Below are 26,888 nucleotides of genomic sequence, written 5' to 3'. Positions count from 1 at the left end.
GTTTCACTAATGACAAAGAGTTACGGATGCTGCAACTATGAGTTTCTGAATATTAAATTGCTTCATAGGATGTATATGATAGTTTATTAAGCATTTGGAAGAAAAAGATTAGATTTATTTTAAGTTTTCTCTTCCATAAAGGATCAGGTCCATGTTTATTACATTCACACTTTATCTGAGTTTTCAACTTCAATATTGTTTCTTGACGTATCAGCCCCATTGAAGTTGGTTATGCTTTTATTAGTGAAGTCGATTGGCTTTTCTAGCTGTTTAATTGCCATTTTAAGACAAACATACCCGGAAATCGTAGGAACTCCGTTGGTCTTGGCGCGCAGGCGTCGCGCTTAGGACTAGTACATGCATACCAGTAACACAGGTTTTCAGATGCCATCCCAGAGCATAATCTCGTCCTTGTGAGGATTGATGGTCGTCACTCCTTTGAGTCGTATTTGCTAAATCTTATGCTTTATATGCACATACCAGAGGTACATAAGGTTGCGCTCATGCGCATAAGCATTCCTAAAGACATTGATGGTCGTTCCCTCTCATTTTCATGGGGCAAACTATCTCTTCTTCTTATGGGACTTATAACGTATTTGCATATCATTTGTACGCAATAATCTGTTAGCTGTTTCGTTGTATGAACTTCGTGGAAAATAAGAAGGTACTCACCAAATACAATGAAAGATAGTCGCGCAATATCTTGAACTGGCCGGAATTAGACTTGTACATAAGCGGATCCCGTCAAGTGTTAGCACACAAGACTGAAGTTCTTGAGTCAGACTCCCAGATCCGAATTAGTGGATGCGCACAGCTGGGGAAATTTATACTATGGTGGAACAGTCAACGAGTGCCTCGTGGTTGTCTAACATAGATCGGTTCTTGGTTTTAATGAAATCAGAAGTACTGACATATTATCTTTTTGTAACGTCGCTTGATGGTATCTCAGATAAAAAAGGAGTTCCATCTAAAGCTTTTTATTTTTATATAAAGCTGTCTATTCGTTTGTCATCTTAGTTACTAACTTGGATCTTGGAAAATTTAGCTAAAACTTTAAAGGAATACACTTTATTCGAGGGGGGTTTCGCATTTTAGCTTGGTGAATATATGAAGGCGTTTCCCTACTGACACGCTGTTTTGTAAAGGATTATTTGTCGCAAGTACGAACTTTAGATGTTTAATCTGACTACTACAGACACCAACCTAAATCTAATACAGACTGATCATTTATTCATTCAATTTTAGGACAGATATGCAAAATACTGGCACTGTATTTAAAGAATTTCACTCAGGTCCGATCATGATGTACTGTGAGTATACATATTACGTAGAACATAAAAACGTTAAGTTACCGAACTTATTCTTCATAAATCATATAGCTTATTCAAGTTTGGTAGGAGCTATGTGAAACTCACATTGACATTTTGAAGCAGACCATTCCGTTCGAAACATGACGTTTATAAATTTATTTCAGAAATAATTTTTAAAAAGGCATATTTTATAGAGTTCCCGTTGGACAACTGAGTAACTATAAGACTTTAAAACAGTCTGCTTTTTGTTTATTCACTAATAAGTTCTCTTACATATTTTTTATTATTTGTATTTAAGGTTTATGTGAAAACTGAACACCGAGGCGTACCACAGGCATATGCGCGTATTTACGCATTCTATCCTAATGAATCTAATAGAAAAAATTCAAAAGAGGATAACAGTAATCCTGTGACTAATTCAGCAGATGATAAGGAATCTCCTCAGAATTTTCGTCTTCTAATTGGTTATGTTCAAGATGGTGGTTATGGTCAGTCACTAGGTCGTGGAATTGGATTGGGTTTCATCAGTTTAAGTGCTTTATCAAATGCTTTAAATTTGATTAACACTACCAAAAGAATAAAATATTGCATTCAAAATCCTACGTCACATCAATCCTATAATGTCAGACTTTCTGTAGTGATTTAAGAAAGATATTCAGTTACTATGTTTATTGTCTATAATGTAAAAAAGCAATATAATTTATACGAAGTGTCTGCTTTCAGTTTGTAACACAGTATGTAATACCTCTTTAATGTCATAATCTATTCAACCACCGATTAAGATTATCTTCCAAACTCTAAACAGTTAGTTCATGTTTTCCAGTGTTAGTATATAAGTTTAGTAACTAATGCGACTGCTACTCTGAATCTTCCATCCTCTTCTTAATTACTGTAATATTGCTTAACGAATATAGGTTGCAATCGGGTACTCACATTCGAAACTTTCCATTCATTACGAATATTGTTTCTTGAATTTTGCTTAATCCTTGTTTGTAACTGCAATAATATTGGTTAAAATGTCTTAAATGTGTCATTGGAACACATCACAATACTGAAAATCTCCGAAAAATACGTTTATGCGGCCTCCTAAATTGATATTGAATATTAAAGTTGGTGGTTATTTGTGGTGTAACAAAACTATTAATCTGTGTCCTGTAAATCTACCAATCTGTCTACTATTACGTAATGAATGTATAAGTCAATGGAAATAAATTTAACTATCTCCAAGGGGATATCTGCTAAATACGTTCAGTGATATAGATTCCTAATGATGTCATCAATATTTACAACTATATCTGTTATCATCCTATAAGGTTGAGGTTGAAATGCTGTCCACATAAAAAAATATGATAATTTGAACGGGTTTATTTAGTATTAGAATAATTGATACAATAAATTTAGCTTTCTCTACTGTTCAGGTACTTAGAATACATAGTATCATTGATTCACTATTTAGGCTGCTTTAAGTTATAGTTAATTTTTGATTTATGTTTCATGTATATGTTTTAGTTTCTTATCGAAAGTCTCAAATTTTGAACAATTAGTTAAATACCGTAGAATAGTATGGAGCATCAATACAAAATACTACAAGTATTTATTAGAACACAGATTTAGGAACGAAGAATATTATTTCTAATAATTCCTCATCAGAATCTACATTTGTATATCCAAATTGACGAGCCATGATGATAAGAATACTTAATATAAGTTACGTGTTAATTGCTGGGAGCGGACTTCGTCAATTAGAACAAACCGATAACAGTTGAATCCTTAAAAATATATATGCGATGAGGCCCTGAACTGCTTAGCACTTCAGGTTATCACTAAGCCGCTCTAAACTCCACCTCTCGACCGATCATTTACAATCAACTTAACATACTCGCTACAATTGTTTGTAATTAACACAAGTCCAATTTGTGACCTTGTTCCGTTTATTTCGCTCCTACATTCTTGGTTACATCTTTAATTAACACATTATTTGTACAGTTTTTCCATACTTTCACGCCTATTTTGATCATGACACCATTAGTATTTGATCATATGAAAATTTTGAAAACCTTTCCAACCCATATACGCATTTTGGTTTATTCTCAAGTTCACTTGAGTGATTAATAATACTATTATCAGCATCACTAAGTATACTTAATGGTTGCTTTTTGAATTACTAAACAATTTCAATCATGTGTCTACTCCACTGTGACAACAATTCAGATTTTCCTCGTTGTTGGTTACATTGACATTTCTTTTGGTTATTCTATTCCTACAGGAGCCGGACATGAATGATTATAATATTCATCATTATCAAGCAAACTATGGTCATATATGTAAGATTTAAAGCTAACAGAACGTTTACTGTTTGTACACTGAAGGCGCTTATCAAAAGAATTATTTATATGAGAAGTATAGTAATGCGGATATCACAGTAAGCGTACAACCGTCAATTATGTAAGTGTTACAGATGTGTGCACGTAAAACGCTATAATCGGTAGTTACAAGGTATATAGTTAAACACATCTAGCTTGGTGGGGGTTGATAGTGTTTTGAAAATATGAATACTTTACCCACTAAGTTCCATATTACGTCCTTGTTTTCCGATGTATATCGAAGTGAACATTAAAAAGATTCTGAATATCGATAGTTTACAAATTAATTTCAGAAGTAATAAGTATTAAAAGAATGTTACACATGATTTTCATGTACAAAAAGTCTTTTTTGCAACAGTAGAAGTTACGTTAAGATGGAAATTTGATTATAAAAACCTAGTAATTTAGCGTGAGCAAACTAGTTTACTTAAACCGACAAAGTAAAGAAGAAAATATCTGGATTTATAAATAGTATGAGCAATGTCATGGTTATCGAACATCCATTAAGTTGATAAGAAAAGGAAACATAAGTAGTTCAAATCGATGCTAATTTCTAAACTTAAGTTTTACAAGCATATTCAACATGTGACTACTGAAGGTGTTTACCATGCGCTCATCTTATACATTATTATCAGATCAATTATATATATACTTCAACTTGTGGACTTTTACCTGATTTATACGTTTTTTAAATGACATACTATTGGAGTTTAAAACATGATTTCCTTGTGTAAACCAGTAGTTACTGATCAACAAATACTTCTCATTTGACAAGCATAATAAATGAGTGTTTTCAGTATAGGTCTGTGAGGATTGTCGATTTTGATTAAAATGATAGGCTACCATTGAAAACCGGGAAGGAGTGGACGGATATTTCGTTCTAGTATAGGACTCCGCTAGGCACACCCACGATTCAGTACGCGGAAACTGGACTAAGACCTTGTGGTCTCGCACTCGAACTCTTAACCACTGGACTAATAAGCCGGCATCTAACGGTGTTCGTGTCCAACTTCAATAAATCTACGATATTGTGCAACCATCTTCCATACAAGGGCGAGACGGCTGTCCAGCGCCTATGGACTGCTCTAATATTGATCAGTTAATCGTAAATGGTAAACATTGAATATCCAAATAAACTGTTAGACTACAGTTATACCTACTTTGTTTTGTGACGCAATGTGGTTAATCTTATGAAAAACGTAATGATTAAGAAAAAACCCACTGGGAACTCAATTCGAGAAACATGAAAAACAGAAGTGCCAGTATTGAAGCCTTATATATGTACTAACGGTCTCACAGATTTATGCCTAACTAGCTTTTGGACAGATCAACACTAATAACAAATAAAGATACACGACTATGTAAATCTATAGAAGACCAACAGCACAAACCATTTATATTCTCATTGATTATGACTTGATTGGCCTGTATATTACAACACAATGACATCATATATTAAATGTAGAAAGGTAAAAGATTTACATCGCAAATATGTATTTATTTCAGACATTCTTGGAAAAACCAAACAAAGCAAAACAAGGAAAAAGGATGGTATTACCAGGCAACCTCATAAGCCTGAAGTTGGTTTGAAAAAAACATGAGGTCATGCAACCTGATCCTACCTGAAGTTTTTATATTTTCAATAGGGCTAACCAATGTTTTACATGCCTCTATCTCAAGAGGATCGACCCACATTAAGATTTGAATGATATAAACAATGAGTTGCAACTTCATGCATAAGTCTAAGAATAGAGAAGTCTCACACTGAATAAAATTCTCCAGAAGCATCAATTTATTAGCTCTAAACAATTAACATGGGTATAGTACTTTGCAAACTCAGGTTGCCTGGATTTGACAGTATTATTTAGCGTAAAATATAATAATGACAATGTTAAAATCAGATAGTTTGATTCATTTGCGACGTAAATAAAAGATCTTACGTAGCTTCCTGTACCTAAACTACGCTAGGTGGACCATATCAGTTGTAATTAATTGGTATACTTAACTCTAAAGTTATGGAAAATAGACATAAAATTTTCGATTAAATGAGATAAAACTGAATGTTACAAAAAACTCATAATTTACAAATAAGATTTCGCAAATTTTGTAACATTAAAGTTTGAGAGGATATTATTGTTAACTGATACTTCTGTTAAATACAAAGTATTCTGGTAGTAGACATCATTCACTTTTAATTTCACATGTAGTACATACAGAAAATAGTGTATCATGATAATATTTACTTCTTAACAGTCATTATCACCATTTATATGGAAGAAAATTATACATTAACAGGCAAATAAAGTGAATAACTACAGCATATGGAAATGAGAGAATCATCACTGTCGTCAGTTTGGAGACGATGGAAGCAGATCATTGACAAATTCCAGATTATCATCTAGTTAAAGGAAATAACAATAATAGTTACTCAAAAAAATAAGTCAAAGACTAATTTGTCTATAACGAACTGATTCGTTTGAATATTATAGGGAAGATATAAATACACAGTTACCTGTTACATTTGTACAATCCTTTTTATCAACAAAGTATAAATGATAACAGAAGAATTTGTTTCAGCAGTACCTTCATTTATTATGACATACGTCTTCTCTGAGATGAAATCAGCGCTGATTGATTTAACTGAAGAACTAAGCATCATTTGTGAGATTCACTATAAAATGCACTACACATGAGTAGTAGATTTTATATTGAATAAACTCACTTTTGTATTTCATTGATCCATCATAAAATAACTGTTAACTTATTTGTTGATGCGTTCTCTTTATCCATTCTGTCATATCACACTAATCATTCTTGCACTGGTGCTGTTACTGAGTTTATTACTTTTAATGTAAATTTTAATCGAGGCTAATTATTATATACTATAGGATCATTCATTATTTATGTATAAATATTCTGAAGAGCCAACACTTGTTCTACTTTAATCGGATTCCATTGAGCTATTTAAGTGAATCTAACATCTTATGGACGGTTAACATACAAAATCTGATAAGCGGAACAGGTTCGAACTGTTGTAACGTGTGTGTGACTGCAGTTTAGATGGAGCAGCGTATTTATCGACCGGATCAATAACACGTCAAACACGTAATGAACGACCTAGAGTTCTGATTGGTCCCAGGCAGTTGAGTCCAGAACGCAAGTCTTAGCCTCTGAGATATGAATCATTACATTTCAGACATACTCTATTTATATACCAATCAACCAGACCACATCGTACCATAAAATAGAAAACAACATTTGTACAATATTTAACAAGTGAAGTAAATATCGACCAATAGGGAGCGTACACTTAAAGTCCAAGGCCACCATTAGACTTAACATGATAATTATTGGTATATTTTTCTGCACATCCTAACACGAACCCACGATCTAATAGTTGAAATTTTCGAATGATTCTAAACTAATTATACAGATACTGACTTATTTTATGCACTTAGTTTCTGTGTTAACTATTTCATCCAAGAAAAAACTTGTATTTTTAATTTTGTTGTAGGCAGAAAATTGTATGATTAGTTACACATTAAGAGTTAATCACACTAGTCATTAAAAATGGTACAACTTACCAATTAGATTGAAGCTGCTATTTGTTGGAGTACACAAGTGAGATTCTTTTAATTCCATAGTAGAAGAGACTAATGTATATTTAATGGAAGAAGAAAAAAGCCAACAAAATAAATGAAGCTTATAGACATACAAAATAGGAATCAAAATTCACCAATAATAATAATTTATCTCAATTTTCTTGTTTTGATTCGTTTTTCTCTAAATCAGAACATTTACAGCATAAAAATGTGTAGAAAGACACTTTACAACATTATTTACACAGTACATTGAAACAAAAATAGTAATTTGCGTTCACTAGCGACTACATACAAACAGAATTTTTGAGATAGTAGGGAGGATTTGTAGTCTAAGTAGATAAATCTGGTGGCCTTAATCTTTGAGCTCAATGGTTTAATCGAGCACCTTCCACTGTCCTTCTGAACAACATAATGACCACAAATTTCAGACAGAAATGAGCTATCTGCATTCATTCACACAAGACTGACATGTCCTGTTGACCTCGGCCTCGACTGACTGATGATGACCCTTGCCCTGCAATCGCTCGTAAATTTGTTTAGATTGTCATTCCTTTTGACCTGGTTCTTGACTTTATAACTGTTTATGACTCTCATAAATGGCCGAAATCAGAAAAACATGGACAACCGTAAAGTTAAAAACTGATAATCAAAATAAATATGCAAGTAATGACTAGACAAGGGTCAATATCAACAAATCATGATCGAGGTCAACAGGACTACGTATCAGTCTTAAGTGGGGAAATCCGGTTGACCACAAAATTTATGTCTCCGTTATCCAAAAGGAAATTGAAAGCTTCATAACCAAACCACTCAACACAGAAAACAAGACTCTATCAGAAATCAAATATTAGTATTGTGTATGTTTAAACTAAAAATTCTTGTAGGCTAAAAGGTATGTAAGATTACAAAAACGAAAAGTCTACTGATGTATAGAAAAAAGTAGAAGTTAATATAATATGTTAGAAAGAAAATTCTTACATACACGTTTAAAATAGAAACAAGCAGATTTATACATTACCGCTTTAGAAGTTAATTATTATGTCGCCAAAATCTATTCAAGAGATAAATAGTGACCATTTCCCCGGAAACCAAGAGATGGAGAGGAAAAAACAGTTTCATAAGGTGAGAATTTCTATATTCATTTTGAGCGTTTATTCTTACTTACTATTGGAAGAGAAGTGTTATTATGGCGTCATATTATAAAAATTATATTAGATATGTATTTGCATTTTTGTTTTATTATGTGTAATCCAGTACGATCCTTTTGTACAAAAAAACAAACCTTTTCACTTGTATCCTATGTGCAATAGTGGTAAGTATTCATTGAAGTGTCAATACATGAATGTTCTTCGCTAATTCTAACAAGTGATTTAAATTAGAACTATTTGTAGCAAACTCGCCTAACTAGTGATATCAAGAAAAGAATACAAGTTTTCATTCATCTTCTGGGTTATTTAATTACAAGTCGTTTGTTGCTCTGATAAAAAACTGATTCAAATTTATTGATTGGCCGTTATTTACAGTAAATCTATGTGTCGATAAGAGAGTACAAATGAGAAATGAAATACACCTCAGTATTTTCCACACAGACCACTTACAAAATATTTTATTCAAGATGTCTGATTGCACATACCCTACTTTTACTAACAGAATGCTATTTTACCAAACTGAGTGGATAATGTCCAACCCATAGAGAAAAAAACATAGCATATATAGGAAAAGTCAACGAAACTTACATGACAGAAAAGTAGGTGGTATAGATACTGGTATATTGGATAGATCTTTTAAAGAATATTTTATTGAAGGTGTTTTATGCAGAACTAATGATGTGACAGGAAACTGGGTTTTCAAAATATCTTCACAATAATCAAGTCCCTTCATTTTTAACATATCAGTTGTACTGGACATAATTTCTGTTAATGATAGAAAGAATTGATAGTTTGAGTAATATGAAAAATAAAATTATACAGAATAACAATAATTTTAAGCTTAAAATTACATAGCATTAATTGAAACATAAATAAATAATATATTTGAAATATCCCAATAAGTAGAAAAATTAGATTTTCTGACGTTTCGTGACTTAGTGTAAGCCGCTTCTTCAGAGAATAAATAGTACAACGGAACAATAAGAATAATTTCTCTACTAATTGGGATATTACAAATATCCACAGATTGAAATCATGAGTCAGTTGAAGCTAGACCACCATGGAAAATCTGGAAGCACTGGACGGCCGTTTCGCCCTAGTATGGGACTCCTCAGCAGTGCGCGACCACGGTCCCGCACCCCGTGGGATTCAGACCCAGGACCTACTGGCTTCGCGTGCGAGCACTTAACAATTAGACCACTGAGCCGGCATCCAACAGTGTTAATGCCTAACTTCAACCAATCCACAAAGTTGCGCCACCGTATACGATTGTCTTCAGTGAGCTGATATCTCACAACAGACCTGGTTGAACTCCACTGGTAACGGCTTCCCACTAGAACTCCAGGAGTATCTCTTGAAGTCAGTCACTAGTGAGCAGATGATTATTATCAGAAGGGGTTTGTGGAGATTTTAGAAAATTTCACAGATTGAAATCATGAGACTGAAACTACTCGAAATGATTTTTTAACTAAGATAAGTATGGGACTCCTTAGCAGTGCTCATCCACGATCCCGCACCCCGCGAGATTCAATGGTATACGGTGTCGCAACTCCGTGGATTGGTTGAAGTTAGACATTAACACCATTGGATGCTGGCTCAGTGGCCTAGTTGGTTAAGTGCTTGGCTCGAGACCAATAGGTCCTGGTTTCGAACCCCGCGGGGTGCGGGATCGTGGGTGCGCGCTGCTGAGGAGTCCCACACTAGGATGAAACGGCCGTCCAGTGCTTCCAGGTTTTTCATGGTGGTCTAGCTTCAACTGACTCATGATTTCAATCTGTGAAAATTTCTAAAATCTCCACAAACCCCTTCTGATAATGTTACAAATATATTAATTTATTTATAACAATCTAACCAACGTTCAATTTGTTCAAAATTAATAATTGAAACAGTTGAACCGCATAATATATGCTTAGTGGATGACATGAATTTTAGTTATTAAATTTGTAGAATCTAAAAACTAATTAAAACACGATCGAATAGCGTGTATTCAATTAGTTAAATTCTATTTATCAATGTTTTATTGTACTTAACACAACTATTATTAACATAGGGTTATTACGAAGATAAAAAGTGAAGGATTACTAGTCCTTTTGTGATCGTTCTGTTTTTGTATTTTCTTGGTTATGTTATCAATAAATTCAATCATACAATAACTGAATTGATCATTATGTATATAAAATGACGCTTTTAATTGTATTATATATGTTTATAAATTTGAATGGTAAATCTGTCTATTTGAAATCGATTTGATTAGGATCAGAGATTTGCTTCTAGCTGTAAACGATAATGTAGTGTCGGTTGCTATGTCAAACCCACATAGGTTATTCTAGCCTCTGGACAGATCAATCTATTCATTCTTTTCAAGCCACATTTTTACCCTAACTGTTTTTTATATGATCGTATGTGTGTGCATATCTTACCTTACTCATCACATACATGTAACTTATTTTCGTCTGAATATAGATATCGATTCATGCTTGCATAAAGTGAATTAGCTCACTCGCCTTCTCCACCGTGCGTTATTTCGCTTCGTTTGTCTGAATCAACGATTGTATGAAGTATACTTATTCAAAATTGATTCTCGTATTTGACTTATTTAATTCCGTTATTTACTAACGCAATTTAAGTCTATTATATATACAAGGATAACAGGGATGTATATTTCGATAGCAATCACTCGATAACGATAATCATACGATCCAAATGGAGTCAGATCTCGAGTCACTAAAATAACTAGGCTAATCAAGTAATCCGGGTAATTAAATAATACGCAAATGTGTTTCATTACTATAAGATGTTTAATGTTTTGTAAACCAGATAAATCTAGTTTCTCGATAACAACAGTAATAAAAATGCGAGGAAAAAATGTGTTTGAAAGACAGATTTTTCAGGATATGATAATAAAATATAGGTCATAATCTCACTTGCATAACAATATGTGCATCACAAGATTATAAATGGTGTTTTTGAATTAAATGAAATTGCAAGTGTTTCTTTTCTTTTCTAAACGATTATTTGATATATTCAATTGTAGCTATCAGATGTACGGATTAAATAAGTACTCAAAAGATATAACCATAAATCCTATACGTACTACTACCAAAATCATACCTGATATGACGAGATAAAATGACATGATTAAGATCAATATTTCTTGTATCAACTCATTATGAATATTGGCCAAAGTGACAGATGAAAACTTTGTTCAGTGTGATATTTTGAGGTCAATATTTTCTTGTAACAATCCAGTATAAAGTTTGTTTTATATGACAAGTGTGAAGTCTCATTCAGGGTGATAATTTTATTCCCTGTATTAATACAGGAACTATATATAATGTGTTTTTACAGTTGTATGTATTTCACCACCTATGTAGTACAAATATAAGTGTGTGTGAAGTTTGGTATATAAATGTTTATAATGTGGTCTAAGGATGATTTGAGACGTATTTCTGGGGAGTCTATCCTCATTGCACCAGTCTTTTCCATTCTCAATTTGCATCGTGGAAATTGTAGTGGTTCCTGATTATTAAGTTAAAGCACTTAGACTGTGGACTCAATAAAGTTGATAAGTACATAACGCAGACGACAACTCTGATATAACAGTAGGTTAACCAGGAAAAACATTACCATAGAAGCCAAATTATCCAAGTTATAAGAATACTCTATTCTATTGCAACGATATCGAAATTCAACATTAAAACTATACATTTTTAACTTACCCGTATACATTTCATCGGTAAGAACATTTTCTGGTGAGTTTATACTTAGATTTTGCAAAGTATTTTCAATTTCTCGCGTGCGGGGTGGAGATAACGAATTAGAAATTGTATGATCAACTTTCAAATAGTTTCCTTTCTTTAGATCCAGGAAGTTCATTCTAGGATCGTTAACTGGACTACATTTAAGTGATGATGTTAAATGCTTGTAGGTGGATTCATCAGGAAAGTTGAACTGTAAATTACTCCTTGCTGGTGCTGAATAAAAGTGAGCAATAGTTGATTTAAAGAATTATGTAAAAGCAACGCAGTGATTGAATGGGTTATATTGTACAAGGATATTTATACTTTGAGACACAGTACAACAGAAATTTAAGCAAGTATTTGAGCAGTATTAGAGTGAAACTAAATACAGTGAAGAGACTAAAATACCTGCTTTCGTAATCATGTTACCCAAAGTCACACGACTTCCTAGTTCGGTTGATTTTCACTTTACAGTTTACTGGTATTGTAACAAACTAAAATAATTCAACACGCTACAAGGTTCTGTTCATTATCTGTCAAGGCAAAATCAATGTTTATCATAGGATGATACCACATACTTTCAGTATGACAATGTTAAGTTAGTAGGCCAAATTGGTTGGGATTAGCAGACAAAAACCTTATACTCATGATCTCAACTATTGAAATTATTACAATCTCCACAAGACCCCTTCTGATACTAATTAACATATGCTCACAAGTGACTGGCTTCAAGAGGTATTTCCTAGAGTTCTAATGAGAAGCAGTGGTCACTGGAGTTCAACCGGGTCTGTTGTGAGATATCAACTCACTGAAGACAATGGTGTGTCGCTCGATTTCGTGCATTAGTTGAAGTTAGACATTAACACCGTTGGATTCCGGCTCAGTGTTCTAGTGGTTACGCGGTTGCGCGCGAGACTGATAGGTCCAGGGCTCGAATCCCGCGAGGCGTGGTCGTGGATGCGAAATGCTGAGAAGTCCCACAGTAGGACGAACCGGCCGTCCAGTGCTTCCAGGTTTTCCATGTTAATCTAGCTTCAATTGACTCATGATCTCAACTATTAAACTTACTTATACTAATATCCTAACTCGAACAACGTTAGTAGACAAACTAGTTAATGAATATAGAGCAATCATATTACCCTGAGTAAAAAATCTAGCTCATGTAAATAAACGTTCGAAATAACGAGGAATAATGACAACATATAATCAGATTGCAACAGTTTTAAGAGATACAGTACTTAGCATCAGCGAAATACGGTTAGTAAACCAAGTTAGTTGGTGATCTCCAGTGTTGTTAGAGGTACGAAAGCGATTATCAGTCCCCAGTTTCCTATATTGTGGACGGACGCTTCTTCTTCACAAATCTGGAAAGGAGATTGAATCAGGGGTGATCTTGACAGCCTAGAAGCATGACCTCAGAGCTAAAAGGTTAACTTTTTGAGTCTCGTTATACACGTGGCTTATAATAAGCAGTTTGAAATGTCTTAGCTCCGTGCTTCAAAGGTTTTACCGATGACGCCGGACATCTGTAGGGGAAGATGAAGTGTGTTACTTCTAGATCTGACCTGTGATATCCCCTTTCCATTATGGAGAGGGCGTACTGTTGTAGATGGTGGTTGCTGGAGGGAAACACCTCAGTACAGTCAGGAATACGGCAGTCCTTTGACCTTAACGTTGTTGCTTTTAGTCTGACTGTTCTTCAGCCAACTTGTCTATCGTAGTAGGACTCAAATGAACAAATGTTCCAGTAAAAAAAACTTGATTAGGTCATCACGAAATATGACCCCACTCACCACGTCAAGATAGCAGCTGCTACAATCTAGCAACAAACCTTAATTTACGATCAAGATAAATATACAATTATTTTTATTTGAGAAGACCCTTGAACTATCGAATGCACAAAAGTAAATAATAAGGAAAAACAACATCAATCTTATGAAGATTTAATAAATATACCAATGTCATAATCAAAATATGGATAAGCTGTTTAAATTCTAAGAGAGTAAAACAGACATACACTTTTTAAACAACTGGTGAGAAGATTCATGTATAGGTAACGCTTCATCTGTCTTATTTAGGGTATTCTCCGCTGATATATCAAAAGTGTTATTAGACTTGTTATTTACATTATACTTATCACCTGTTTCGTAAGAAATGCAAGGTTGAGATATGGTCGAATAGGTTGCTGAAAGTTCTGGAAATTTTATGTTCAGTTGTGATTCCCGAAGCCACTCATCCTTTCTGCAAAAAAAAACAAAAAGATAAAGACTAATGAGGTTACGTAATTATACTTTTGCTCGAATATTTCTCATTTCATTAAAGCTCAATTTTAGACAACCAACTAAACACATTTAAATACATTTTAGAAAATGCTAAGCTTAATACATGTCACCCAATTTTTTGACATTCAACAGTGACAATCGACAAAGAATATGGCATTGAGTTAGGTGAAAAGTATATTGCTAAAATTTACTTTCTACTATTATTTTTGAAGGGCCGATAGGGTTGCTGATCGCCTCTTGTGATGATCAACTTTACCATATCATATAAGTATTATGCTTATTTAGTCAGTCAAATAAAGAAGAAAGTTGAAGTCGTACGAATATACTTCTCATATGTTGTTCTACAATTGTCCAGTATCCACCTTCATCAATCGAAACATCTTTGGCAGTAGCCAGGGGTAAGGTTCTTCGGCAAAAATTATATGAACAGTGACACAAGAAACGGAAAGCACTTGACCCCGGACACGTTCCATGTATTCGTCAAAAAGGGAGGTTGGGTGTTATTCTAGCGCTGTATCATTCGCGGACTTTTCAGTCATTGCTGAGATGCTTAGTAGAAATGATGGTTTTTTAATATGAAACTTGAAGAAATACTACATAATATAAGTTTAGTGAAAGTTCTCATTTAAAAATTTAGTAAAGACACGGAAAGAGTGAAGGAATTTCTTTCTAACTAGTTGTTCATCATGGCTCTACACTATATATATAATACTCATCGACTGGTGATGTAACATTAATAATGATTTTAGTGTTTATAAAATTATATCAGATGATTAGTTGAATAATTGGAAGAAGGCGGATAATAATAATCCAAATATTATGAGCACAGATGGTCGATGGTTAGTAGTGGAATTCAGGATGTGCGTTCCGTTCCATTCGGAACTCGTCAGCTGCATTAACCTGCATCCTAGAGTTGGTGTCCACGCAGGTACTCGAACTTAGAACATTTCGCTTCAAATACCATCGCGTTTCCATTAAACGAAAAATCGAAGATATGAAGTTTTTACAAAGTAGATTTTGAGTAATAAAAACGGAGAATATCTTAAAAACAATAGCTGCATTTCAGCTAAAAACATACAGTTCCAATTGTAATTTATCAATAGTATTACGCATTTCTTTCATTAACTGACAGAGTTCCTTCTCAGAATGTGTTGAAAAATTAGAATCGATAGATGTTTGAGAGTAAAACTGACCAACAGCTTGTTTAAATACAGTAAGACAATCTGATGAACTATTTTGATTGAATGAACTATACTGTGAAGAAGATAATTCTTGAAATTTATCATTTGTAAAACAAGGATTGTAAGATTTGAAAGCCATTTGTAAAAGCATCATTGAATGGCGTAGAAATCTACAGAGAACAAAGAAAATACACAATAACGAACGAAATGCACATTCGTAATTAACTAAATATAATATGATTCTCTTAGTATTTATAAGCTTAAATACAATACAAACTGTTTGTGCGGAGAGTGGTGAAATCAACTGGCCGCCCACATCTAGATGATGATGATGTAGAATTCCAATCTATTCCCCAACAACTTGAAATTCGAACGCTTTAACCACTAAGATACCATTTCATTTTTAAATAAAAATGCTAAACTTTAGATAGAAGATCGCCCCTCACCATTAATGTTTATCACCCTAAATTCAACAAATTGTGAATAAAACAATTTCTTTTTAATATGTTATTCTATAATTAAAGTTATGGGTGATATTCACTTATTTAAAATAAAATAATCATTGACAAAGAACAAAGTACACAGTTATTTCTGTACATAGAATATTTTGAAGGTTTTACAATCTAACGATGTTAAGTTCAAAATGTTGAAATAAGACTTGTTATAACAACATTCATGGTAGTCATCATATGAAAGATGATCCAAATATAGAAAGGCAGAAGGTAAATGTATCTAAATATGAATACTATTAACAATGATATACGGATGTATCCCTGCAAAATCAATCCACAAGACAATACAAAGTTGAAAACAATATATATTCACATGTAATACTTTACAATCACTAAGAAAAGAGAGATCACACAGTAAACAACGCAAAAAAAATCACAAACTTACGAATGAAAATTTAATTTGCCATCTATTTGTTTTGGTTCTTCCTAAGATAAAAGTGATAATATGAAAAGCTCATACACTTATTAAGTAGAATATAATGCGTGAGGGAATAACATAGTAGCTAAGCAACTAAGGTGATCAGTTTCTGATCATTACATCAGTCCATTAATTCAATGACTGTTTGACTGAGTTACATTTGCAAGTGCATAATATATATTTGAGGACCGTGCGGTCGCTTGTTGGAGAGGTTGAGCTTTGAAATCATTACGTACTTTTATTTCTTAGATCCGAAATCATATCATACAATTTACATTTATTGGTTGTTTGAATCTTCACACTGACGTTTATGACTGCAATTGATCAGTCTCTTTTGGTATATGTTCCCATTGGCTGTGATTAATCAGTCTTACATAACTCAATAGAGACTAATCAATCGGAGTCATAAACGTTAATGGGAAGATTCAAACAACAAATACAAGATGAATTACACTTCACATTATTGCGCAAGCTAGTGGCTGTCTGGACTCAGTAGCTAGGTGGGCAACGTGATGGCGTTTGAGGAGAAAGATATTGAGTTCGAAGACCGGAGTGAACATCAAATCTGGGATGCAAGGACATGCAGTCGATGAGTCCAAGATAGGACGAAAAGCAAGTCCTGGATTCCACTGCTAGCCACAACCCATAGTACTATCCAGTGCTTAATTCCTTTCACTACCGCAGATACTAATAGTGCTTCGAATCTTTTGCTAGAAACCTTGTCAATTTCATCTCGTCGTGCTATTGTGTGGGAACTTGAATTGATATACATTTTTGGAAGCCGTTTTTGGGTAGATGAACAATTTAACCGTCCGTTGCAGTAAAAGCTACTCTGAATAAACAGACCTTACTGAGTCATATGCAAAAAATGAATTAAATTTACCAGTTATAAAAACGCACAGCTCGCTTGAAACTGTAGCCTATAAAATGAAATATTTCCTTATGAATGTGTAATGACAGTATTTATTTATTTAAAAAAAATAAACAGTGGTACAAGGAGGTACCAAACAAATATGCGCCACATAAATGATTCGATTTGTGTGAGGGTTGGAATACTGACCGGGTGCCTAAACCGAAACACGGTAGTGACATTGAGAATTAGTTGTCATTATCATAGCACAAATTCTTTAGGAAAAAATATTTTTTAACGCAACATTTTCTTACCTGAGTCTTAAAAACATGGGACTAAAATAATTTATGAAAACAACAATAAGCGGCAATCAAATGACAAATGATAACATCGATATTTAAACGTTTTAAATCATTGAAAGACTACTTATAAAGAGATATAAAATTGATAAGGATTAGGAAAAAGTTAATTCCATGCATGAAGGTTACATAGATAAAATTTTAAGTTTAAATTAATGAAAGTTAGTCATATGGATTGTAAGTGTAAACTGTCACTACAGCTTCAAATTATGTGGTTATTGAATTGACCATATGAAGAGAATAATTAGAATAGAATTCGGTCCAACGAATTTTAATATTTTTCAATAAATTGCATCGTTTAGTCATATATTTAGAAGTTAAATGTAATCCTGGTTAAAATATTCGCCCTTGCGGTCAATTTAATTTGAAAGGAAGTCTACGAGTTAACTAATATAATTCTTTGTCCAGATACAAATTTGTGTACTGGGCTTTAAGTCACATTAAGTGTGAGGACTACTGATACTACTCAGCTGCCTACATTGAAGTAGGTGGAGTAGGACGTGAACCTGTGACCCAGTGACTGAAATCTGAACACTAACTACTGATTTACCGCTCAGATATACTTAGAGCAAACGCTAAACAAACCGTCATATATAACGAATAGGATGCTTTAAACGGTAGTGTTTTTTCATCAGTAATAATCCGCCAGAAACTAAAATCTTAAATAACCAAACTCAACTAACAGGTATCCTAAGGTGTTGGCGCCGAAAGCCTTAAAATATGATCCACATCACACTACAGCTCACGATATATGGAGTTGCATTTTAACGTTAAGCACATTGACCTTGTGGACAATTGGATGTTGAAGGGTCAGTTAACTAAACGTTTAAGTACATCAAAAAAATAAGTAGGAAAAGATAACAAAACTTTCATAACTAGATTCAGAAAATTGACTAATTAAAGTGTGTACCTTGGTATCGTCATTTAAATATGATGACAATATGTTTCCTGACTGTAGAAATCTCATCTTGGAACCATTTAGAGTAAACGGTTTATGATCATTTAAACTATCCAGTATATTGTTAAACTGCAGTAAAGACGGCTTGTGTCTGTCTAAGTAGGTTTTAATTTGCTGTTTCAAAGTGGATACCTAGAAATGATTGTTCAAAGAACGGATCAAAAATAAATTATTTGGTCGGAGAAAAAAAGACTTGAACATAAAATAATGCTGCATTGAATAACAGTACAGCAATGAATTAATGTTGAATAACCAATCGTAAGGAATAAAACTGTGAACTACTAAGTAATCACTCGACGTAAATCGATGTTTGATAGATCTATTACAAAGCAATTTCCTAGAAATATAGATTTTATAAAGCATTATTGAGCTGTATATTTTAGATGAAAAGCTGTAGAATCATTTATCAGCAGAATTCCCGAAATTTGGACTCAACATTTATTGGAATCAGATTACGTAACAGATTGTTGACATCCAGTGGCAACACCATGCTAGTAATGCAGAGGTTCGGCATCGTGTGTTTGGGCACAGAGACGATAATGCAATTGGTGTCACCACCTTGAAACACCGACTTCGGTGACTTCGACATGTTCTACGAATGTTGTCCCAGAGAATTCCACGTCGTGCATTATTTACCAACGCTGGGACTGGTTGGAAAAAGCGGAGAGGTGGTCGGCGTATGACAGTGTCGTGGCATGAAAGAAAGCTACAAAGGGCTGGCTTCTGTTGGTCCTTCACAAATCCCTGGCCGGGGCCCGAGAGAAGGTGCAACAGTGGCTTGAGACGTTATCAGATATGGCTCAGAATAGAAGCCAGTGGCGATCCTGCTGTAACCTTCTTTTACTTCATAAAAATGGTTGTATCTCCCTTAACTAAAGGATTTCTTCTGATTGTACCTTTCCGTTCCCCCATTATTACCACTATTATTATTACACTACCTTACACCAATCTCTTCCTTATTGTTCTTTTCTTTTATCCTCCTTACCTTTTTTTTCTTTTTCCTTCTCTTTAAATTCTCATTGTGTGGCGCATAAATATTTGGCTCACTCTTGTACCAATATGTATGTGTTCAAATAAATAATAAATAACGTAACGAAACATAAAGACTTAGATAATTTGGCTCATAAGTCTCCCTTAAATTTATTTTAAGCTGGAAAATATCGCTACCCAGGAACACGTATCACAAACTTGATTCGCAAGACAAACTGAATAAACCATCAATCATAGTTATGTTAAAATTGTTTCGCAGCACAAATAACGAAAATAAAATCAGTGTTAACTACGTTAAGATATGTTGTGTGATCAACCCTCTAAAATATTTGCGAATGTCTTATGAAGATATCATTTAAGCTAGTAGCTCTATTTTACCTTCTTACTTTTAATAGCAGGTGCGAAAATAAGTGTATGGTATTAAAACTAACAACAACAAGCATACTACTATAAGTAGTATACATTTTAAGAGTAATTTTTTGTTACTAATGTAGACTGTACCAAAGATTTACCGAAGATTAGTAGGCAACCATACGATGCTCAGTAATGAACACTAATGTTGCTTAGTCGATATAAATTAGGAATTTTTTGGTTATACATACATAATTGAGAGCATTGCCACTAAAAATTATATATATATATATATATATATATATATAAATTGGATACCGACTGGAAACCTTACACATTTTAGCATGTTAGATCTTTGCAGATTATTGGATTCGAGAGCTTATATCACCGACTGGTCTTAATTACAAATGCAAGTCATTGGATTCTGGCTCAGGAGTCTTAAGGTTAACCATCCACTGACAGACTTGAAGATCCTGGACTCAATCAACGAAGGAGCCGTGAACAGTTGCAGTTTAGGAGTTTTGTATCAGGATGAAATAGATATCCAGTGCTCCTTATTTTCCAGTGATTCTCTAACCAGAGTCTTTCCGTGGAATTAACTATAAAATATACACATCTGATTTACTAATTACCTATGAATAAGACAAAACCGACATGTTTGGCTGCAACTACAACGTGTAGGTCACACTATTTTATGACACTAGGTGCGGTTCTAAAGTCGTGCTCACTCTAACTCCATTGAATTTAAACAAAATATTCCCGAAGTTATTCTTAATCAAAAAAGATATGTGATTTGATCATTTTTACCATACACATAGAATCCTAGATGACACGAACAGTTTTATTCATGTACATAAGTCAGTCACAGAAGCAATAACACTGGGATAACAACGACTCAATATGTTTTCAACACACTGACAAAGAATCATACCGTAGATGTCAGACACATATATTGTATGTTGAAAAGATACACACTTATCCACTTTATGTACGAACAATTCAAACATTTCCCGTCTAGTCATGAAAAGAGTTATTTCCCGAGAAAAAAGTAAATATCATTACGTCCAAGGCAAACTTCTAAGAGCACTTAAACAGATTAACAGTATATTGAGAACCCCAAAAGGACCTACTCGGTATGAAGAACAAGTTATTTAGTGGCTGTCAGGTTAGGATAAGTAACCGAATAATGAAGTTAATTACTGTTGGTTTGTGTACTGTGGACAGATAAAAACTTCGTAATTGGGTTTCAAGACATTTTAATAAGGATTATTTAAAGGACACGGTAGAGCAAATGCGTTTGATTCTTAGTTTAACTTAAATTTTAGATATCCTGTTTTTAAAAAGGTATTTTTTCCACCCTACCCTTATATTTCCTCGATTTGTTTTATTTATATCTACACATAACCGTTTTGAGCGGCTGAAAGAACAACAACTTGGACTGATAAAATCCTGTGATTATTATTAGATTACGTTTTTTCGGCTTTATCTAACGTATGGTAAAACTAAATTGCTGCCTGATTATACTTTTAATAAAATCTACGGTTACAAGACATTTTAACCACAACGTATCTTCTTCAGATCGATTAGGAATGATGTAAGGCATTTTCTGAACATGATCAAAGTAAGAACAAAATATTTCCCAGGAAAAAAAACAGTACATGAACAAGATGGAAAAAAGATTACTTTTTTTGTTAACTCCAATTGATAAGCAATTAGTTCGTCCGGGAGTCCAATGGTTTTATCAGAACAAAGAGAAAACAATTGGGTATCGTTCCTATGATCAAAGAGTAAGACTTGATTTACGTAAAGAAAGCGATAAAAATAACTAACTTACGACGTCACAAGATTATGCTAATAATCAACTTTATTTCAATAGAATTCGTAGATTATTGGTAATCAACAACTATCAAAACGCTTGATATATTGAACACAAAAAAGCCGCATAAAACAATACAACCTTATAAAGAGAAAGGCATAGAAGACAACATGGATAAAAAGCACTTGAGTAACGTTTAAGTGTTCAAATTTGATTTAAAAAATTGTAGAACATATGAAACCGGAGTCGATTCCCATTAATAACGATCGCTTAAGCTATTGATTCGTATGATTTACATAACTTACGATACCGAACAGTGATGACCTACGAGTCCATGTCATAAACTGACGATACCTTCACTTCTTACGTCTACTTTCAATGTCGAGGAACAGTATTTACTGTGGAAATAAATGAAAATTTAAACATAAAACCGAAAATTTACTCAAGCCCGTATTTTAAGATGGCTGTCGATCAAACAGTTGTCATCACCGTGACCAGATATACTCAAAAATCTGGACTGCAGTCAACCACTACACAAAAGACAAAAATAAGCGAGCGAAGAGAAGTTCTTAAATACACCAGCCGGAAAAGACCATGTTTTACGGATAAAGTGTCGGACTTCTTACCTCGAGAGAAAAAGTATGAACCTATACTGCTACAACCATATTACCATCTCAGCGGATTCCGTGCAAGCTAGCATGTCATTTTAGCTTTTGTAACACGAAAACTGGCTTCATTAATCCCATCACTAATAAGACACATAGCTAGATATAGAGGAATATTTACTACCTACAACAATTTATCCCTGACGGTGAGTGGATGTTATGGGAGAGGTTTAGTATGTTTTGACCACACGATATTTAAACCATAACAATCGACTAATAGAATGCTGATCGACAGATGAACGCTATGATATAATTTAACTAGCTGACAGTTACTCACAAGATCGCATAATTGATTTAGGCCTCTGAATGATTACAAACCAGAGACAAGACCAATGGCTCGATGAGCTTCTATGTAAGGAAATAACATGCTTATATACAAAATATGAACACAATAAACATGATAAAATGTCATAGGCGATTGAAATAAATTAGCTTGTGGGTCAGTCATTCAACCGATCAAGGTCGGACTGTTAGGCCTGATCTTTGGATGCTGTATCAGTGGCGAACCCAAGATACTTTCAATGTTGCAGAATAACAGTGTGGTCAAGTTTTGCAAAACAAAAACCATGGGTGAAAAATAACCACCAGATAAACAGGTGTGATACCAACGGAACGTTTTACCTAACAGGATCAAGATTATTCTAGCATATATATCACGGATTGCAGTTGTAATCTAGGCACATCTAGCACATTTCAAAACAGCTGTGTTCCAACGATGGAGTATAACTTGACACAAAGTGTAACTTCTTTACCGAGCACAAATTTATGCACTCAGTTTTGAGCCATATTATATAAGGGATAGAAAGACTATCTGGTTACCTGAAGTGCAGTTTGAATCAGTCACCTGCTTGTTGAAAAGTAACTTGCTTAATCTCTAAGCCACCACTGCATTCAGTTATAATGCAAAATACTCACCCGGGAAACGAACCCCATATTTTGTGGTGAAATGCTACATGTCGAAACTAATGAACGGTATTGCTTATTGCTTAACTACAGATTAGCTGTACAACGTACTTATTCAAATAGGATAACCGAGAATATATGTGGCTTACTGGAAACATTTTCTATTGGCTAAAACTACGTAGTACTAAAGTATAGTTGTGAACACCTGTTGCGAGTGGCGCAAAAGTTATAGAATCCAATGTTCCAAACTTTGGATATGCGGAAAATGGTGTAATAACTGGAAAAAAACATTTGAGAATACGCAGCGCGATAAGAAAAGTGCTGACACGTAAATAACTATTCAATGAAGTTAACTTACATATTATTTCGTAAATCGAAATCTGAAACAATGAGCTGCTTGAATTTCAAAATTTCTTCTGATGCATGCTGAACTTCAACATCCAGAGCTTCAGATCCTTTTTGAAGTTCCCTTTAGTCAAAGAATTCGTAGAGCATACCACGATTTATAATAATTTTAATGTAAAGTACTCCTACTATCGAAATTACCAAAGGATAAAGCAATAGTAACATTGAGTGCGTGATAGTGGTGTTAAGAGAAAGCAAGTGAGAAAGACAAGTCGAATTTCGTGATACAAGCTATAAATTTACTAATCTCACACGTTTTACACAAGTTAGTGTGGTAAGTCAGTAAAAGCTAGTTTACAGGACAAGGATCGTACAGATATATACGTGAAGGTGATTCCATCATTCGAAAATTGAAACTTTGTACTTGTCACCTTAATTTTACAAGTCATCCTTCTGATTTTGCTGGAGTGAAGTGTAGCAACTCAGAGTTATATTGCTGTTCGAACGTCTTATAAAAGTAACTAAAATTCGAGCTATAGAAGGAAATAGAATTTGTGTAGAAAAAAAATCTAAATTAAACCGCAGCATACTGAAGCCTAATATGTTATATAAAACTAGACAAAGAAAGGTGTCATCGGATGAATGTGGTTTTACACTCCATACAGGAGAAAACGTTGTATTTGAACGCTGTAGAATATTAGGTCTTTTAAAAATAAAGATTATTAGTATATATGTATGTAGTCCGTCATTCAGTGCTGCTTGTGTTGTTCGTTAACCAGAAGCTGAACGCTAGAAACTGCATGTTATAATTGCTACTTCCTCTCCTTATTAGCTGACGGTTATAGACATAGCTACGATTGTTAATTTTGACTTATCAGTTAATAAAATTAGTTATTACGTAAATGCTCATGTATTTCGTCTGAACCACAATTTGTAGGGAGTATACACCATCTAAACGCCTGGAAGTGAAAACGATCAGATTTTATACAATGGGTGGGAGTAATATGTTTAAATTAATCACTTAAGCACTACGATAGTACTGAGTAGTTAATCCAAATATTCCAAACTAACCTTTGGAGCAGATCTTCCGAAATAATGTGGGAAAGTGAACGTTTTAGATTGCGCTGAACAATTCCTATAGAGTTGAATGACACCCATTCACAGTTAGGGTCATTTTCCATGATTTGTTTGTTGAAGGATAACATGCCGTTTGAAATTACTAAGACGTAAGAAGATAGATTAGCCAGAAGACGCATAACGCCAACACCAGCAGGGCAACCCCAAGTGGCGAAAAAGTTGGAGATCACTTTAGGAAACTACCTACGTTAAATGGAAATAAACGCACCTCAGCTGACAAAATGCGTAACCAGCGGTAAGTCGCATTCTTGAACCCAACATCAGATTTAGGCCCTAGAAACGCCCTTTATGGATTATATAATTACTTGGTTAATACCTTAACTCCGTGTCATATTTCACAGGGTTTAGAGTCCGAAATAAGAAGTGGAGTATATGTATAAACTCCGCTTTGCGGGATATTTTGAAAAAAGACCTTCAGTAGTTTATTTGGCGAGCCTTTAACTTACGAAAATGAATCTGCTTGTTTAGGAACGTTGTGTGTGTCAAAATCATAGTTCAATATCCTCAAATTCCTCAAAACCACAGATGAGTACCTAATTAGCAAGTATTTCGAATCTTGCGGCATATTATATTGAGATCCTAGGTCGCGCAACTGTAAACACAACTCAATGTTTTCATGGTCAGTTCCTAGAAGAAAGACGACTTTTTTAACTTCAGAATATGTTTTAAGGAATGGCTTCATACTTTTGATTACATCTAATGAGAACAGTCTCCCATATGTCATCAATTCAGAACGCTAATGGTAAACAGTGGTGAACGGTTTTGGATTCTCTTGTGACATGTGATTCAAGTACCAGTACTTCCCAATTCTCCGATATCCGATCCGTCCTAATATCAGTTTACTTTGCACTCTTCAGATCGTTCCAGTATAACACTTCCTAATAATACCTACGCTGTAGTAAAGTTCATTCTACAGCCAGACACCCAAACTATTTAGAATAGTATTCAATATCTAATAAAAAATTTATTTGAGAAGAAGACCAGCTGACCCAGTGAGAACACCAGATTTTCGGAAATAGCTGAAAGGGTGGTAACCTAAAGGTACTTGAACTGTAATACATTAGTTAATCCTTTTGCCAGTTTTAAATTGGGACTAGTATAGTACAGAAATATTGCGTAGCATGTAGTCATGATGTATCAAATCGCCCACAGTGTTTTTGTCACATCAGAACATTTTTTGATCCAGGGCTAACGAAAACTCAACAAGGCATTTCTTTGGAGCATACCTCTTGTAGCGTGGGGTCGAGTTAAGAATAACTATGAACACCGCTACAAAGAAACACGTGCCAAGTAGATCAGAAGGCGAAGGTTGGACGTAACCAAATAGATCCATAAAATCCCCGAGAAGCCAAATACCAGAAGGCAAGTAATGGACCAAGTCGAGTTATATTTGCTGGCGATCTCGTGGCATCGAAAGGATACCGAGATCGTGCCAGGATACAACCTTGGTTACAGAAGGTAACCGAATTCGCGCGAAGTTACAATCGAAGTGTAAGTATAAGAATGGAAGCACAAAATAGCTGTCATTAGCGCAGTCAAACAAAAGCACGTTAAAACAAACACTGGTACAGTTGGTTATAATAATAATTGTTTTTATTAAACCAGTCGTGTTCTCGTGATAAATGTGAGTCACTACAGGAGCCTCCCGCTAAAAAAGGGTTTACACTTTCGATAAGTAGCGCTTTAAATCGTGGGACTGATCGGCTGACGAGCGATTGTAGGATGGATGAATTGGCGAACAGAAAAGCGATCGTTGATCGTCGAGTTGCCAACGAAGGTCGTTTTCGGAGAACAGTACCAGGAGCGATGTGCTGTATTTGTTGCTTGAGTCGGCATGCTACACCAGAGTGGTTTGTATCCAGAATCTGAAGAGGGCGTTCGTAGGGAATGCGGAGCAGAAACGCTGCAGACGTAGGACGAAACCACGTTGAGCCAAAAGACCAGAAGCCACCATAACG

General features: G+C 34.4%; 2 protein-coding genes across 2 annotated transcripts in view; one reads left to right on the top strand and one right to left on the bottom strand.

Annotated features, from left to right (window-relative positions):
- The window catches only part of POP1 (Ribonucleases P/MRP protein subunit pop1), a 62,315-nt gene extending 59,015 nt beyond the window's left edge, over positions 1 to 3,300 (top strand). The window contains exon 9 of the mRNA XM_051213713.1: positions 1,609 to 3,300. Coding sequence (XP_051069713.1) covers positions 1,609 to 1,956 — 348 coding nt within the window. The 3' untranslated portion in view covers positions 1,957 to 3,300. The remainder of the gene's footprint in view (positions 1 to 1,608) is intronic.
- Positions 3,301 to 4,174: 874 nt separating this feature from the next.
- MS3_00005616 (uncharacterized protein) lies at positions 4,175 to 25,490 on the bottom strand. Its single transcript, XM_051213712.1, has 15 exons — positions 25,377 to 25,490; positions 25,139 to 25,342; positions 24,865 to 25,109; positions 23,807 to 23,917; positions 21,748 to 21,838; positions 18,676 to 18,855; positions 16,524 to 16,564; positions 15,524 to 15,796; positions 14,181 to 14,404; positions 12,143 to 12,397; positions 9,012 to 9,188; positions 7,258 to 7,326; positions 6,396 to 6,516; positions 6,186 to 6,356; positions 4,175 to 6,071 (listed from the first exon to the last, which is right to left on the bottom strand). The coding sequence occupies exons 3-13, from the start codon at positions 25,047 to 25,049 to the stop codon at positions 6,482 to 6,484; spliced, it is 1,641 nt and encodes a 546-aa protein (XP_051069712.1). The 5' UTR covers positions 25,050 to 25,109; positions 25,139 to 25,342; positions 25,377 to 25,490; the 3' UTR covers positions 4,175 to 6,071; positions 6,186 to 6,356; positions 6,396 to 6,481.
- Positions 25,491 to 26,888: the final 1,398 nt, after the last annotated feature.

This window comes from Schistosoma haematobium, chromosome 3, assembly GCF_000699445.3.
Source record: "Schistosoma haematobium chromosome 3, whole genome shotgun sequence".
Lineage (NCBI taxonomy): Eukaryota > Metazoa > Platyhelminthes > Trematoda > Strigeidida > Schistosomatidae > Schistosoma > Schistosoma haematobium.
The sequence above is the reverse complement of the archived record's forward strand: the minus strand, read 5'-3'. Positions and strand labels throughout refer to the sequence as shown.